The sequence below is a fragment of the Micromys minutus genome (genome assembly GCF_963924665.1).
Source record: "Micromys minutus genome assembly, chromosome: 12".
Taxonomy (NCBI): domain Eukaryota; kingdom Metazoa; phylum Chordata; class Mammalia; order Rodentia; family Muridae; genus Micromys; species Micromys minutus.
The window spans coordinates 13,426,385-13,440,289 of NC_137981.1; the positions used below are offsets into that span (position 1 = coordinate 13,426,385).

Here is a 13,905-nt window from a genome sequence, read left to right on the forward strand (position 1 = left end):
AAAGGCCTAAACAAGGTGCTAGATCCCCTGGAGCTGAGTTCACTGGTGGTTGTGAGCCACCTGACAGGGCGTAGGTAACCGAAATTGGATCTTGACTGCTGAGTCATCTCTGCAGCCTTGGTTTTGAGCTGTTTTTGACAAGGTCTCCCATAGCCTAGACTGGCCTGAAACTATGTAGCTGAGGCAAACTCTGAACCCTGGATCCTCCTGCCTTGACCTCAGTAGTGGAACTGCAAGTTTCAGATTCACTTCCGAGAAGATGGTGGAGACAATGAATGTGTATAAGGTTCTCTTCTGTTATACATTCCCTTTAAGGCTCTTATCCTGTTTTAAAATATGGCATAGGAATATTTTGCATTCTTATCAGTTTGGCGATTTGGGTTACAGTGCTCATATTTAATCCCTAAAGGGACTTGAACTTTGCATTAAAGGTGCTGCACTACAATGAGGAAGCCAAAGGTCAGAGCTTGCAGGTGGTTAGATAAGGCTCCCTATCTATGGTGCGGATCCATCCACTCCTATAGCAGGGACAAGGTGACAGCTTTTGTCGCCAAGTTTCCCTGCAACACCCAGCTAGGAGTCAGTACTTCACCTGGCAGGTCTTTGCCTGAAGCCTGTAGGGACAGGCAGAACAGGTAAACAGGAGACGCCAACTTGCAATAACCCGCACAAGTCAGAACTGGGTACGGTGGCACAGGGTCTGTAAATTTAGGGCGTTCAACTTCAGAGATGGAGGCAGAAACCTCCGAGAGTTTGAGACCTGCCTGGGCTGAGACTGTCCTCCTTCCCCCAAACAGAACAAAGCAAAAACTAAAGCATAAACTAGGTAATTTAGCTAATACGTCTGTGAGCAATTTTGTTTCCTTGGCCCTAACGCTTCCAATATGCTTCAGGCCAAGGCAAGGCAAGACTATTTTTAAATTTTTGGATTGGACAAAAATAAGAACGCCACACCCTATCAGAGAGCACCGTGGAGGTGGGACTCTTGGTTAGGGTAGGACCCGGAGCTGGCCTGCGAGCTAGTGCGCCTGCCCGGGAGTGGTTAGAAACCGGAGTGATTAGAGGGGCGGGGCTTGGTGCCTCGGTGGCGTTTGGATCGAATTCTGCACTGCTAGGGGCTGGCTGCAGAGAGGTCTCTTGGTGGCAGGGGCATCTTACACCCTGAGAAGGGAGGCACAGAGCGAGGCCAAGCTCACCTCCGGTGGTCAGGGAGCTTCAGTGGTCGGGGTTCTGCGTGCTCGCTATGGGGGAGGTGGAGATCTCTGCCCGAGCCTACGGGAAGATGTGTCTGCACGCCTCTCGGTACCCACACGCGGCTGTCAACGGGTTGTTGCTGGCTCCCGCGACGCGGTCCGGAGAATGCCTCTGCCTTACCGACTGTGTGCCCCTCTTCCACAGCCATCTGGCCTTGTCCGTCATGCTGGAGGTCGCGCTTAACCAGGTTGCGGCATCGAGAACCCCGCCCCTCGTCCCTCTTCACCCACCCACCCCGTTTAGGACCCTCCGCCTAAATGCATGCGCAGCCCGTTGGTCGCGGTGTGCACTGATAGAGTCAGGGGCGTGATTTAGTTTTATTGATGGCCCCTTTCTCGCGACAGGTGGATGTGTGGGCTGCTCAGACCGGGCTGGTGGTAGCTGGGTACTACCATGCCAATGCAGTTTTGGATGATCAGAGGTGAGTTGGATAGCTAGGGGCGGGAAGAGAGATGATTGTGGCATTTGTACACCAGGCACTGTACAGGAGTGAGAAGGTAGCGTTGAGTATGACAGAATCCTGCCCTGAAGGAGCTGCAGTGGGGGAGGGACGGACAGACTGAGGTGCATTTCAGGTGCTGTAAGAACCGAGGAAGTGCGATCAGTAACTTAAAAGTAACTTTAAAAAGTATATATTACAAACATATACTGTACAGACCAAATGCATTCGCTGTGGGTTAAGTCCTGTCTATCGTAATTTACTTCCCTACCTGTACTCAGTACATTTGATATCTTTCCAACTCAGGATCTACCTCATCCTAACAGCTGTACAGTATGAACGTGAACAAGTTTACTTACTGCGGTAAACATCGACGCTATCTCCGGTTTTTAATTTCAGAGGTCTTATTACAGTAAAATCTTTTTAAAATTATATTATTTGGTTTTTGAGACAGCATTTCTCTGTAGCTCTGGCTGTCCCAGAACTCTGTCTAGAGAGCAGGCTGCCCTTGAACTCGGAGATCGTCTGCCTTTGCCTCCTGAGTGCTGGGACGAAAGTTGTGCACCACCATGCTCAGCTAAAAATGTATTTTTTTTAACAGCAGGAAGAAGAAAAATATATTAATATGGGCATAATATGAGGGACAGTGAGACCTAGTGAGGCACTTCCACTCTGGGAATTCTGTCTTCTGGGTCCTGAAGAGAAAGTTTAAATAAAGGGACAAGGATTTCTGTATCTAAGCAGTCAGGAGCAAGGTGTGGTCTTGCCCACCCCTTTGCGCTTCAGATTTGTGTTGTAAGGTCATCCGTGGCAAACTGTTAAAACTGTGAAACCTCTTGAAGCTGCACATACACAATGATACAGACGATGGGGGTGGGGTGGGTCTGAATGAAGGTCCTTCATCATACACGGATGCCAAACAATGTCACTCGGGTCTGGGTCTGTTTTGACTACAGTAGGCAGGTGACACGGGGGAGTTGGGGTCCCCTTTTAGGATTCTTAGTTTTATTAATAAAAGAATTTTAAAAACTCAGTGACAGGGGTTGGAAAGATGGCTTAGCACTGGCTGCTCTTCCAGAGGACCTGGGATCAATTCCCAGCAACCACACGGCCACTCACAACTGTCTGTAACTCCTGTTTCCGGGATCCAACACCTTCACACATGCATGCAGTCAAAACACCAATGCACATAAAATTTAAAAAAATTAAAAATACATTTAAAAAAGCCTCAAGGATGGTTTTATTAAAGTTGGAAAGACAAGACTCAAGAGCAGGCAAGCTGTGCTTTCCAGAAGAAGAAAGAAGGGGGAAAGAAACCCTTTAATAAATGAGCAGGCAACAGACTCATCACAGACAAGCAGCAGAGCTTTAGAGAAAGAGTAAGAAAAAACAGAGTATCAGAAAAAGTACTCTTAGATTCCGGCCTACATCTGAAAGTAACAAAAAAAAAAAAAAAAAAAAAAAAAAAAAAAAAATGCCTTTCTAACTCAGGCCCCAGACACAGCCAAACCTCATGGTGGCTCCCAGGGATGGCCTAAATAATTTCAAGTTAGCATTTAGTCATTGGTTCTACTGTGGCATTTCCATGCATGCTCTATTCTTTCTATTTTTAAAAAAGATTTATTTATTTTATATATGAGTACACAGTAGAGCTGTCTTCAGACTCACCAGAAGAGGACATCAGATCCCATTACAGATGGTTGTGAGCCACCATGTGGTTACTGGGAATTGAACTCAGGACCTCTGGAAGAGCAGTCAGTGCTCTAACCACTGAGCCATCTCTCCAGCCCATACTTTATTCTTAATTGTCCCTCCCCCAGTACCCCACACTGTTCTTCTGCCCCACTTTTGCTGCTCTCTATCTCCCTACCCAGAAAATTCTTTATAGTTTCTTTTGGATTTTTAAACTTTATTATTTTGGTTTTGCCTGTATAGTGTATTTTTCAGATTTGTGCAGTGCCCCTGGAGGCCAGAAGAGGGCGTTGAACCCAGGTCCTCTGGAAGAGTAGTTAGTACTCTTAGCCACTAAGACATTGTTCTAATCCTGTCCATTTTAATTTGGATGATGAAGGCAAATTACCTTCCCCAATGCCTACTTTAGATCTGTCTCTCAGCAGCAGTATCTGAGACCCGTTTCCCACAGCACTGAAGCATGAAGCACTCGTGCATTAAGCATCACGCGTGCCCGACACTCCCAGGCCAGAACACCCGGGAGCCCTCGGTTGGCTGCTCACTCCTCTGATCTTCCCTCTACACAGCCCTGGGCCTCTGGCCTTGAAAATCGCTGGGCGAATTGCAGAATTCTTCCCTGAAGCAGTGCTTATCATGGTGAGACTGGGATTTGGATGGGGCTGGGGGGTGGGGGGTGGAGAGGGACTGGGAGAGACTTAGGACTCTCACCCCTTTATTCACCCAGCTGGATAATAAGAAACTGGTGACTCAGCCTTGTGTACCCCCAGTCATTGTCCTGGAGAGCCAGGGTCTCCAGTGGGTGCCTAAGGACAAGAACTTGTGAGTGTTCCCTGTCTCCCGGAGGCTTCCTCTGTCCCTAATCCCGTCTGTCCTGTGGCTTCTCCTGACTCAGTCTTTACGTTGGTATCTGGCCCCACTGTTTGACATCCATGTTTTGAATTTCAGAGTGATGTGGAGAGATTGGGAGGAGTCACGACGGATGGTGGGCGCACTGTTGGAGGGCCGGGCCCACCAGCGTCTTGTGGACTTTGACTGCCACCTTGATGACATCCGGCAGGACTGGACCAACCAGCAGCTCAACACTCAAATGACTCAATGGGGGGGCTCCACCGATGGGAATGCCGAAGCCAGAGGGGTCCAAATACAATAAAGACATGGGCTGGTGGGCAACTATGTATTTATTGTGTGTGGGAGGCAGAGTGAGGGAGAAACCCCAGCAGGAAGAAGACTGGGTACAGTCTAGAGTTCCTGGGGAAGAGGAGGAAGGTCTCTGCTATACCATTATGGAATGAGAGAGGGGGCTCAATAGATCATTCCCTTTGTTTCTCCACGGGGCTTCTTGAGCTTCTCAAAGTTCTTCAGGATGATGTCATACAGCACAGCCTGTGAGACCACAGAGTGGTGCAGGTCAGCCACAGGCCCCCAGGAGGTCTCTATCCCATTTCTAGCTCTGTGTCAACCTCCGTCCCAGGTCGGCTTGGTCAGACACTGGATGGTCTTGGGAAAGTGCTTCTGTCCACCCCTGCCCTCCTCTCCCTTCCTCACATAAGCATTACGAATCTCCATGACCATCAGACGGATCTCCTGGTACTCGGCCTCGTCCAGCTCGTGCACCAGCTGCCGGTAATCACCCTGCAGAAACTCAAGAGTCAGCCATGACTCGAAATCTGTCTTCCCTGGCCCAGCCTGATGTGGGTTTCACCTACCACGTGGGGCTGCTTGGCTGCTTTGGCTACGGCATCACCCCTGTCGGAGAAGTACCTACGGGAAGCGGAAGTAGTTTGTAAAGAGTGGGAAAGCCTGTCTCCAGAGCGTTTGCTGGGGGTGCGACGTGAGGCCACTCACTTCGAGATCTGCGTGTGGAAGCCTTCCAGCTTGGTGTGAAGGCTGGTCATCAGCTCAAACACCTTTTCCTGAGGAAGAAAAGTGGACAGTTTGGAGGAAGCATGGGCTAGCTGCACGGGGGGGGGGGGGGGGGGGGGGAGAAGTCAGTGCATTGAGGGGGTAGTGTTCTCACCTGGACAGCCACTCCAAAATTATTCCCATCCTCTATCCGAGGTATCTGTAGCTGCAACCAGGTAGTGACCTTGGAACAAAGGGATGCATCATGCATGTCACCGCATCCTTGCCTGAGCTCTATGTCCATACCCCAGTCCCCAGGTTCCTAGCAGATGGAGGTATGCCATGTTGAGGTGAAGGCGGGAGGGCTCACCAGATTGAGCTGCTCAGTGACATCCTTGATCTCGGGTTTTAGGCGTTGCAGGAGAACCACAATCTTCTCATTGCAGTTCACAGGGCCACAGGGAGGACCTGGAGACCCAGCGTGTGAGGTTTGGAAAGGGGAAGAGGAATGAAGCTCGGGAGTTCTGGGTCTCTCCCCAGACATCGGTTTCAATTACCTTTGTCTTCTTCGTCCCCTTTCTTCTTTTCATCTTTCTCTTCCTTCTGTAGGGAGGAAGACAAGACTAGGCTGGTTTTCTTTTTAAAAACAGATTTATTTATTATATATAAGTACACCATTTTCAGACACACCAAAAGAGGCCATCAGATCCCATTACAGATGGTTGTGAGCCACCATGTGGTTGCTGGGAATAGAACTCAGGACCTCTGGAAGAGCAGTCAGTGCTCTTAACCAACGAGCCATCTCTCCAGCCCGGGGCTGGTTTTCTCTATGGCTGGCCCACCTCCCAGGTGTCCCAACTTGCCTGCTGTTGCTTCTTCCGCTCCTCCTTCTCTTTCTCCTTGACTGGATCAGGTACTGGGATGTCCAATGGAGCCTTCAGATTGCTCAGGTTGGCTTCATTGAGAGCTGGCTCCTAGTGGTAGGGCTGGAGATGAGGGTGTTCCTCTCATCTCCCCCCACCCCCATCCCCAGTCTCCTCTTGAGTCCTTGCAGGGGGGAGGTCCCGGTACCTTTAAGAATGCATCCAACTCTGAGATCTTCTTGGGAAAATAGCTCCCAAGCAGGTTCTCTGTCTGTGTAAGGTGGAGGAGGAGGACAGGGTCAGAAGCAAACACCCTTTCCAAAGCCGTGAAGTAAGGGCTCACACCGTCCGGTGAGGGAGGTCAGGGCGGTAGGTGCTGGGTGGAGGTGGGGTTCCTGATGAGGTAGGTCTTACCTTACTACACAGGTCTTCTCGAAACACATCCACCTGTAGGGTACAGGCAGGCAACCCTTCAGAAACCTAGCTTTAAGGCCAGTTCTTTTGAGGAGGGTTCCCTTTAGGTGTAGGGCCTGACCTGGTGAATAGAGGAGTAGAGCCCTCTAAGGCCACACCTGAAGAAAACTAGATAGGTCCCTATATAAGGTGGCTTGAGGTGGCTTGAGGTGGTACGGTAGTTTTCAGCACACCTGAATCTGGGGAGAGTTCTGTGGATTCCCCAAGGGGGCTGAATTTGGAGATAAAGAACATCCCTGGGGTCACCAGGGTTGTGCAAGGATCAATAAGAAAGCTCTCTGGCCAGGCGTGGTACCGAAGGCCTTTAATCCAAGCACCCCAGAGGTACAGACAGGTGGATCTCTGTGAGTTCAAGGCCAGCCTGGTCTACATATCCACTTTCAGAAAAGCCAGCGCTACATAATAGAGAGACCTTGTCTCAGACAAAACCAAACCATCAGACAGTGGGCAGAGAGGGTGCAGGTGTGTGCCCTTTCTGAGGGAAAGTCTGAAGTGGCAAGGGCAAGTCCCTCTCCAGGTCTGTGTGTGTAGCCCTGGCCCCAAGCCAGCAGACTTCACACTAGCTCTAGGCTTCATTTCACCCCACTGGACCACAGCCGCCTCACCTACTCCCAGAGGATCAGGTGCTTCTGGCAGTAAGCTAGGGAGCAGAACCCCCAACTCAGGTGCAGGGGTGGGGGGCCTAGGGACCGATCTCCCCAGAGCTCTGGTTCGCTCTGAGCCACGCCTCTCTAAAGCCTCTCGTCCCCACTCGGACCCACAACGCTCACCTTGGCTTGGGCTTCGGGATGGACCCTCAGTGTGGCCATGGCCAGAGCGCCAGGGGCTGAGAGCCGCACGAGGAGCCTGGGGTGGGCAGCGGGAAGGGAAAGCGAAAGCACAGCTCGAAACCAGCTCGGCCTTCCTGGGTTTGGGGAGTGGAGGGACTGGAGGAGGCGGGGACAGCCCACTGAGAGGCGGGGGCTCCTCCCGCAGCCCGTAGCGTTTCCGCCCGGCGCTCGGGTCTCTGCTCGGCAGCCAGGCCCGCCTCCCAGCCAGCGCCATCACCCCTGCCCCTTCCCACCCTCGGCTCCCATTTCCCAGCACCCTCTGCTTCTGCTAGGGACAGAGCGGATTGTAAGCCTTACATTGGGGGTTTAAAGTCTTTAGTGGTCTGGATCGGGACTTCCCGGCGTGGTCCTCTGCCTTCACCAACATACTCCCGCCCACCAGACCACTATGCCGAGACGCTGCCAGCAGTCCTTATGAAAGATTCAATCAGCTGTGCACAAAGCCATTGTGGCACCCTCTATTCCCCTACAAACCACTCCCCCATAGAAGGATTCAGGCCTCTGTGATAAAATCTGTAAAGACTTCTTTCATAATCACCCGTCCTCTCTGAGTCCATTGCTTTGCACACTCATTACACAAGCAAATAGTTGTAGATAGTGTTTATTCCCGCTTCAAGGACCCTGCCCTTGGGAAACCTGCAGCACTCCTTCTCCTCAATGTTCCTTACTCAGTTCTCAGCTTGGATGTGAACTTTTTCTGAGAGAATATTCCGCCATCTTTCTTCAGAAAGTACCTTCCCTGCCCAGTTCATTACCGTTTCGGTACTTCTACGGCACCTGTGACTCATACCAGACATTTTGTTGTTTGTTTTTGAGACAGGATAATGCAATGCTTTAAACAGGAGCCAGGCAAATTTTCTGCAAGGGCTAAGTGACAGCTATTTAATTTGTGGAACTGTTCATATGTGTGTAGTAATGAACAACTCTGAGAGGAAAGCAAAGCAGACACGAAATTAGTTAGTGCAGGTGAGTTTCAGTCAAACTTAACCAATGGACTCGAGATTTTAAGTTTCATGTCAAATCCAGAAATATTTTTTCACTCCCCCCTCCCCCCAGACAAGGTTTCTCTGTGTAGCCCTGGCTGTCCTAGAACTCACTCTGTAGATCAGGTTAGCCTCAGACTCATAGAAATCGGCCTGCCTCTGCCTCCCCAGTGCTGGGATAAAAGGCTTGCACCATCATTTCTGGTATTTTTTTGTTCAACAAGAAAAATAAAATTGCTCAATGGTTACGAGCACTGGCTGCTTTTCCGGGGGACCTCTGTTCAATTCTTAGCACTCAATTGCCTGCAACTCCAGTTCTAGGGGATCCAATGCTTTCTTCTGGCCTTCATAGGCACTGTATGCATGTGGTGAAGAGACATACACGCAGTCCAAACACACATACACATACATTTTCACATCTAAATAACAGGAACGCCAGTGAGTCTATCTCACTGGGTTGTTGTTGTGGGAGTTAAAATTGTCTGTGTGTATATTCATGAGGGTGTATACACCATGCATGAGTTCATGGAAACCAGAGGTGAATGGTATCTTCTTCACTCTCTTCCCTTGGCCTTATTCATTCTCATACTAAACCTGGAGCTCACCCATTGGCTAAACTGGTGCACGTAGCCATGCTGAGCTTAATATCTGGGCTCTGGAATCCAAACACTGGTCCTGGTGCTTGAAGAACAAGCATGTTACCCACTGAAGCACCCTCAGGGCCTCTAAGCACATTAATTTATATGAATAACTTGCAACAGAACAGTGCCTGACCCGAGCAAGTACTACGCAAACATTCGCTATTTGTATGTTTCTTTCTTGCTTCCTCCAGAACTCATCTGAAGCAGAACTCTTGCTTGTCTTGTTCACACAGCACAGAAAGATGCCTGGCTCAACAAACCGGCATTAAAAGCTTATGTATGCCACTGTTCTAAAATAGGGGTAGAAAAGGTTCTGCCTTGGATCACCTAGATAGGTGATCTCCTAACAAAAGCAGGAGAGTCTCAAGAAGGCAGGAAAACTAACTAGGTTGGATTTGGAGCATCTGCAGAGGGAGGCTGATAAACATACCTAAAGGCTGCTTTAGTAGCACCATCCCTTGACATCACAGCTCTAGAGAAACAGAAAACCAACAGGGTGGAAGTCCCGCACAGGAAAACACATTCAAGGTCAGCAACTTCAAGAAATGACAAGGCAGGAACTTGAGCATCGTACCTACCCCCCACCCCCTTTTGGGCCTCAACAAACCGGAGGAGACAGAACCAGGCCTGGTATGCTTTTATTTCTTTCAGTTATGTTTGCGGATTGAGCGGGATCGAGGGAAGAGCCCGTGGCCTGGGATCCCAGGAGACCAGGGTTGATGGTACCAGCTGCCATAGGTAAGGTACCAGGCAAATGTGCCTACTGCCGCACCCACCACCTTGTGGGTATATTGATGGAAATAGATGACAGTGCATAGCAGCAGGAAGTTCCAGAGGCCCAGCAGCAGCACATTGAGTAGGAAAACCAGGCGCAGTGGGGCGCCAGCTGGTAGCCCGTGGGCCAGGTACTTGGCAAAAACGGCTGCTTCCTCAGCCATGAGGAGGCAGCAGAAGGTGAGGAGGAAGGTGTGGGAGGAGACAGTGTAGCCCCGCCACTGGTGGCCGGCTGCCAGGCAACTCTTGCGGTCAGGCAGCTCATGCAGCAGTAGGCCCTGGGGCAGAGGCTCGAAGCAGGAACCCGTCAGGTCCTCGATGAGTAGGAAGGCCCGTCCGGCTCCCCGCCATACAGCTGCCCCCACCACCAGGCGGCTCAGGTGCCTGGCGGTCACTGTTACACGTCGAGTAGCCAGGAACACCACCAGCAACACAAAGCCCCCCAGGAAGGTGCATGTCCAGCCCCACGCTGAATTCACAAACTTTCTGTGGGCAGGAAGTGAGAAAGCTAGTTGAGATGCCCAGTGTCCCGCGTCCCCATCCTGAGCGGTGTCCCATACTCTCTTCCCTACAATCATAATGTTGTCCGGCTCCTTACAGGACCACCGGGCAACTAGGGTCCACATTTCTTCTGTCCTTTACTTCCCCGGCACCCCAGGCTCTGTTTCTCCCCCCATCCCCCCTCCCCCTGACCTTCTCAACCTCCTAGCCTATTTTTAGCATCCATACTGGCAACAGAGCAGAGAGGCCTGAAGAAGGAAGCTGGAATCCCAGAGTGTAGGGAGGCAGCTCCTATGGACTTGAGAGGACTCACATGTTGAAGAAGTTGCCGTGGCTAGCGAAGATCGTCCGAGAGTTAACGTGAAACTGCAGAAGGGGCCCAAAGATGACCACTGCTGCCAACCAAGCATGGTAGAGGCGCCGTAAGCAAGGGCTGCCTAGGAGGCGGGCGGCTTGTTCACTTCCAAAGTACAGTAAGGCAGAGGCCACCCAGAGCAGCACCTTGACCAAGCATCCCAGCAGTGCTCGGACTCGGGTCCCGGCCCCCAGCCCTGCCCCCACCGTCGGCCCCCGCTCCATGTTCCCTCCCCTCCCCACTAACTGCCTGCTCTGCTGGAGGCTGAGGAGGGGCTAATGCCCCCCCTCTCCTCAGATAAGGATAGGCAGTGACAGGTGTGGTAGATACAGGGCAGAGCGCTGTTGGCAGCTGGCAGGCAGGGAGGGGGGGCAGCAGGAGGCCAGTTTGAGGGCTGACAGTCAGCATGGCCCTGGCCTTGGGTGGGTGGAAGTGTGTCCTGACCTAGCCTGTGTCCTTTCTTGTTAGCTTTGTGTTCTCAGTTCCAGCCACGTTCTAGTTCCTGTCTCAGGGCAAGGCCTGCTGTTCAGAGCTGTCCTTGTCCATGGTTAGCTGTATCTGCTTATTTTGGTCAGCTGAAGCCCATCGACGCTCATCTCAACTCTACCGTGTTTTCCCTGCACGGGGAAACCTAGGTCATAAAACCAAACTAAACCTTGGATGCCGATATTAATCGGGGTTTTCTTAGGGAGTGGGACAGAATCAATCTAAATTAACAGGGGGTTTATTAAAGGGTTTTATCACAGGCTGTGGGCTACCTAATTCCAAAAATAACCATCTCCCCACAGAAAGACTAACAGTCAGGTAGCTAGCTGTTCAGTCCATGAGGCTGGATGTCTCAGCTGGTCACTGTGTTAGAGCCTCCAAGAACTGGGATCGAATGCCTCAGGAACAGGATACATGAACTTCCAGGGAGAGGGAGAGCAAGCAGGGAAAAAGCAAAAGCTTCCTTTGGCGGCAGAACGAATGCTCAGGGTGTCACCTAGTGTGCCACAGTTTGTTTCAAGATGCTAAGAATGAATAGGTGACATTTATGTGACCCGAGGAAGGCAACTTATTTAAGATGGTGGTGGGCGTGGCTGGGATGGTGGTGGGCGTGGCTGGTACTCAGAGTGCTACTGTTTATACACTTTCAGGCGATGGGATGAAGATCCTAAAAAGACATTATCCAGCCTGGCATCTATCAAAATGTTAAATATGCCCCCTAGTCAGTTGCCTGGCCCCATGACTCACACAAACCTGGCCTCTCAGGCAGGTATCTGTACTTGGTATCTGTTTCTTTCCTCCTTCCTTAAAGGTGGTTGTGGGGCAATGAGGGTACAGTAAAGAAGGGAACGAATAAGCCAGGACACCCAGGTCGTGGGCCCACTTGTGACTGGGGAAAACCAACCCTCTTTTCATGCTACTGGGGATCAAATGCAGGGTCTCAGGCATGGTAGTCGAGAGCACTACCACTGAGCTACACTTACCTCATTTTTTTCTTTTCTCCTCCTCCATTCACATTATGTGAAGATGTGTCTCTGTATTTTCTCTTTAAGATTAATTTACTTTATGTATATGAGTACTCTATCTGCATGTATACCTGCATGCCGGAAGAGGGCATCAGATTCCATTACAGATGGTTGTGAGCCACCATGTGGTTGCTGGGAATTGAACTCAGGACCTCTAGAAGAGCAATCGGTGCTCTTAACCACTGAGCCATCTCTCCAGCCATCTGTATTTTCAATTTTTAAAGAGAACCGAGTGTGACAGGATTCTGGAATTGTCATTTCTGTGGCCCATCACAGGGATTTTCTATTTTATAAATATTCATCCTTCCTTACCTGCCTAAATACAAATCTAGAATTGTATCAGACACTGTCTCATGACTGACTTGTTGTAAGAAAGAGCTGGTGGCCGATATAGCCCAGGCAGAAAAGTTGAGGGCGGGACTTCCGGGCAGAGGAGCAACCCAGAGGAAAGCAGAGGCAGGAGAACTGAAAACAGACCCAGAGGAAAGAGATGTGGATCCCAGCAAGCAGAGAAAGATGTGGATCTAGCCACATGGTGGGTCATAGGACAGGGGATGGGTTGTTAGATGAGCTAGCTGGGAGACTGCCCAAGCAAGACACCTAAGCTTTGGGCTGTAATAGAAATCTTCATGCCATTGTTTATAGTGCTGGTAGGTCTTAGAAAGTGCTGCTGTACCAGACGATAGATTTTTGGATCAGTTCCCTACTCTCACTGTGAGTTCTGAAGATCAAACTCAGTTTTTAGGCTCATGCAGCAAGTACTTTAACACACTGGGCCATCTGGCCAGGCCCCATATCCAATTTGATGCAGTAATGGAGATGGGACCCAGACAAACTGAGCTATGTCTCAGCCTTTTCCTTTCTTCCCTTTTCATTCTTCTGAAACAGTCTCACTCGATATCCCTGGCTAGCATGATGTGGGGACAGTCCTACCTTTTACCTTTGCCTCCCAAATGCTGGGATTAACAGGTGTGCACCATCATATCAAACCCAATATGTTTTCATGCCTGAAAATCTTTCAGTTATTGTTTAGTTCATTTATAACATCTTTGTAAAAAAATTAAATTTAATTAAAAAAACAAATCTGGGGGGCTAGAGAGATGGCTTATGGTTAAGAGCATTGACTGCTCTTCCAGAGGTCCTTAGTTCAAATCCCAGGAACCACATGGTGGCTCACAACCATCTATAGTAAGATTTCATGCCCTCTTCTGGTGTGTCTGAAGACAGCTACAGTGTACTTATATATAATAAATAAATAAATCTTAAAAAAAAAAAAAAGCTAGGTGGTAATCCCAGCACTCAGAAGGCAGAGGCAGGAGGATCTCTCTGAGTTCAAGGTTATCCTGGTCTACAGAGTGAATTCCGGGACAGCCAGGGCTACACAGAGAAACCCTGTTTCAAAAAACCAAACCAAACCAAACCAAACCAAATCAAACTAAACCAAACCAAACAACCAATTTGAAGCAGGATTGTGATGGTTTGTATATGTTTGGCTCAGGGAGTGGCACTATTAGGAAGTGTAGCTTTGTTGGAGTAGGTGTGTCACTGTGGCACAGGCTTTAATACCCTTGTCCTAGCTGCCTGGAAGCTAGTATTCTGCCAGCATCCTTTAGATGAAGATGTAGAACTCTCAGCTCCTCCTGCACCATGCCTACCTGGATGCTGCCATGCTCCTCTGCCTTGATGATAATGGACTGAACCTCTGAACCTGTAAGCCAGCCCCTATTAAATGTTGTTCTTTATAAG

The 13,905-nt window shown here is 50.0% G+C and overlaps 3 protein-coding genes across 3 annotated transcripts; 1 reads left to right on the forward strand and 2 right to left on the reverse strand.

Annotated features, from left to right (window-relative positions):
• The first annotated feature begins 1,071 nt into the window (after positions 1 to 1,071).
• EMC9 (ER membrane protein complex subunit 9) lies at positions 1,072 to 4,551 on the forward strand. The gene is made up of 5 exons (XM_080926577.1): positions 1,072 to 1,441; positions 1,599 to 1,675; positions 3,952 to 4,021; positions 4,110 to 4,204; positions 4,331 to 4,551. Exons 1-5 carry the CDS (start codon positions 1,244 to 1,246, stop codon positions 4,533 to 4,535), a joined length of 645 nt encoding a protein of 214 aa, XP_080782703.1. The 5' UTR covers positions 1,072 to 1,243; the 3' UTR covers positions 4,536 to 4,551.
• On the reverse strand, positions 4,547 to 7,622 carry PSME1 (proteasome activator subunit 1). Its single transcript, XM_080926576.1, has 11 exons — positions 7,335 to 7,622; positions 6,505 to 6,537; positions 6,299 to 6,361; positions 6,091 to 6,201; positions 5,785 to 5,830; positions 5,598 to 5,695; positions 5,403 to 5,471; positions 5,231 to 5,298; positions 5,092 to 5,146; positions 4,931 to 5,017; positions 4,547 to 4,768 (listed from the first exon to the last, which is right to left on the reverse strand). The coding sequence occupies exons 1-11, from the start codon at positions 7,371 to 7,373 to the stop codon at positions 4,688 to 4,690; spliced, it is 750 nt and encodes a 249-aa protein (XP_080782702.1). The 5' UTR covers positions 7,374 to 7,622; the 3' UTR covers positions 4,547 to 4,687.
• Positions 7,623 to 9,639: 2,017 nt separating this feature from the next.
• FITM1 (fat storage inducing transmembrane protein 1) lies at positions 9,640 to 10,887 on the reverse strand. Its single transcript, XM_080926620.1, has 2 exons — positions 10,607 to 10,887; positions 9,640 to 10,278 (listed from the first exon to the last, which is right to left on the reverse strand). The coding sequence occupies exons 1-2, from the start codon at positions 10,870 to 10,872 to the stop codon at positions 9,666 to 9,668; spliced, it is 879 nt and encodes a 292-aa protein (XP_080782746.1). The 5' UTR covers positions 10,873 to 10,887; the 3' UTR covers positions 9,640 to 9,665.
• Positions 10,888 to 13,905: the final 3,018 nt, after the last annotated feature.

Coding starts and splice junctions, on each gene's coding strand:
- EMC9 (XM_080926577.1), top strand. CDS start 1,244: ATGGGGGAGGTGGAGATCTCTGCCCGAGCCTACGGGAAGATGTGTCTG. Junction 1,676..3,951: donor GCAGTTTTGGATGATCAGAG/GTGAGTTGGATA, acceptor CCCTCTACACAG/CCCTGGGCCTCTGGCCTTGA. Junction 4,022..4,109: donor CTGAAGCAGTGCTTATCATG/GTGAGACTGGGA, acceptor TTATTCACCCAG/CTGGATAATAAGAAACTGGT.
- PSME1 (XM_080926576.1), bottom strand. CDS start 7,373: ATGGCCACACTGAGGGTCCATCCCGAAGCCCAAGCCAAG. Junction 5,147..5,230: donor TTCCACACGCAGATCTCGAA/GTGAGTGGCCTC, acceptor CGCTTCCCGTAG/GTACTTCTCCGACAGGGGTG. Junction 4,769..4,930: donor TGGAGATTCGTAATGCTTAT/GTGAGGAAGGGA, acceptor GTGGTCTCACAG/GCTGTGCTGTATGACATCAT.
- FITM1 (XM_080926620.1), bottom strand. CDS start 10,872: ATGGAGCGGGGGCCGACGGTGGGGGCAGGGCTGGGGGCCGGGACCCGA. Junction 10,279..10,606: donor CACGGCAACTTCTTCAACAT/GTGAGTCCTCTC, acceptor TCCTGCCCACAG/AAAGTTTGTGAATTCAGCGT.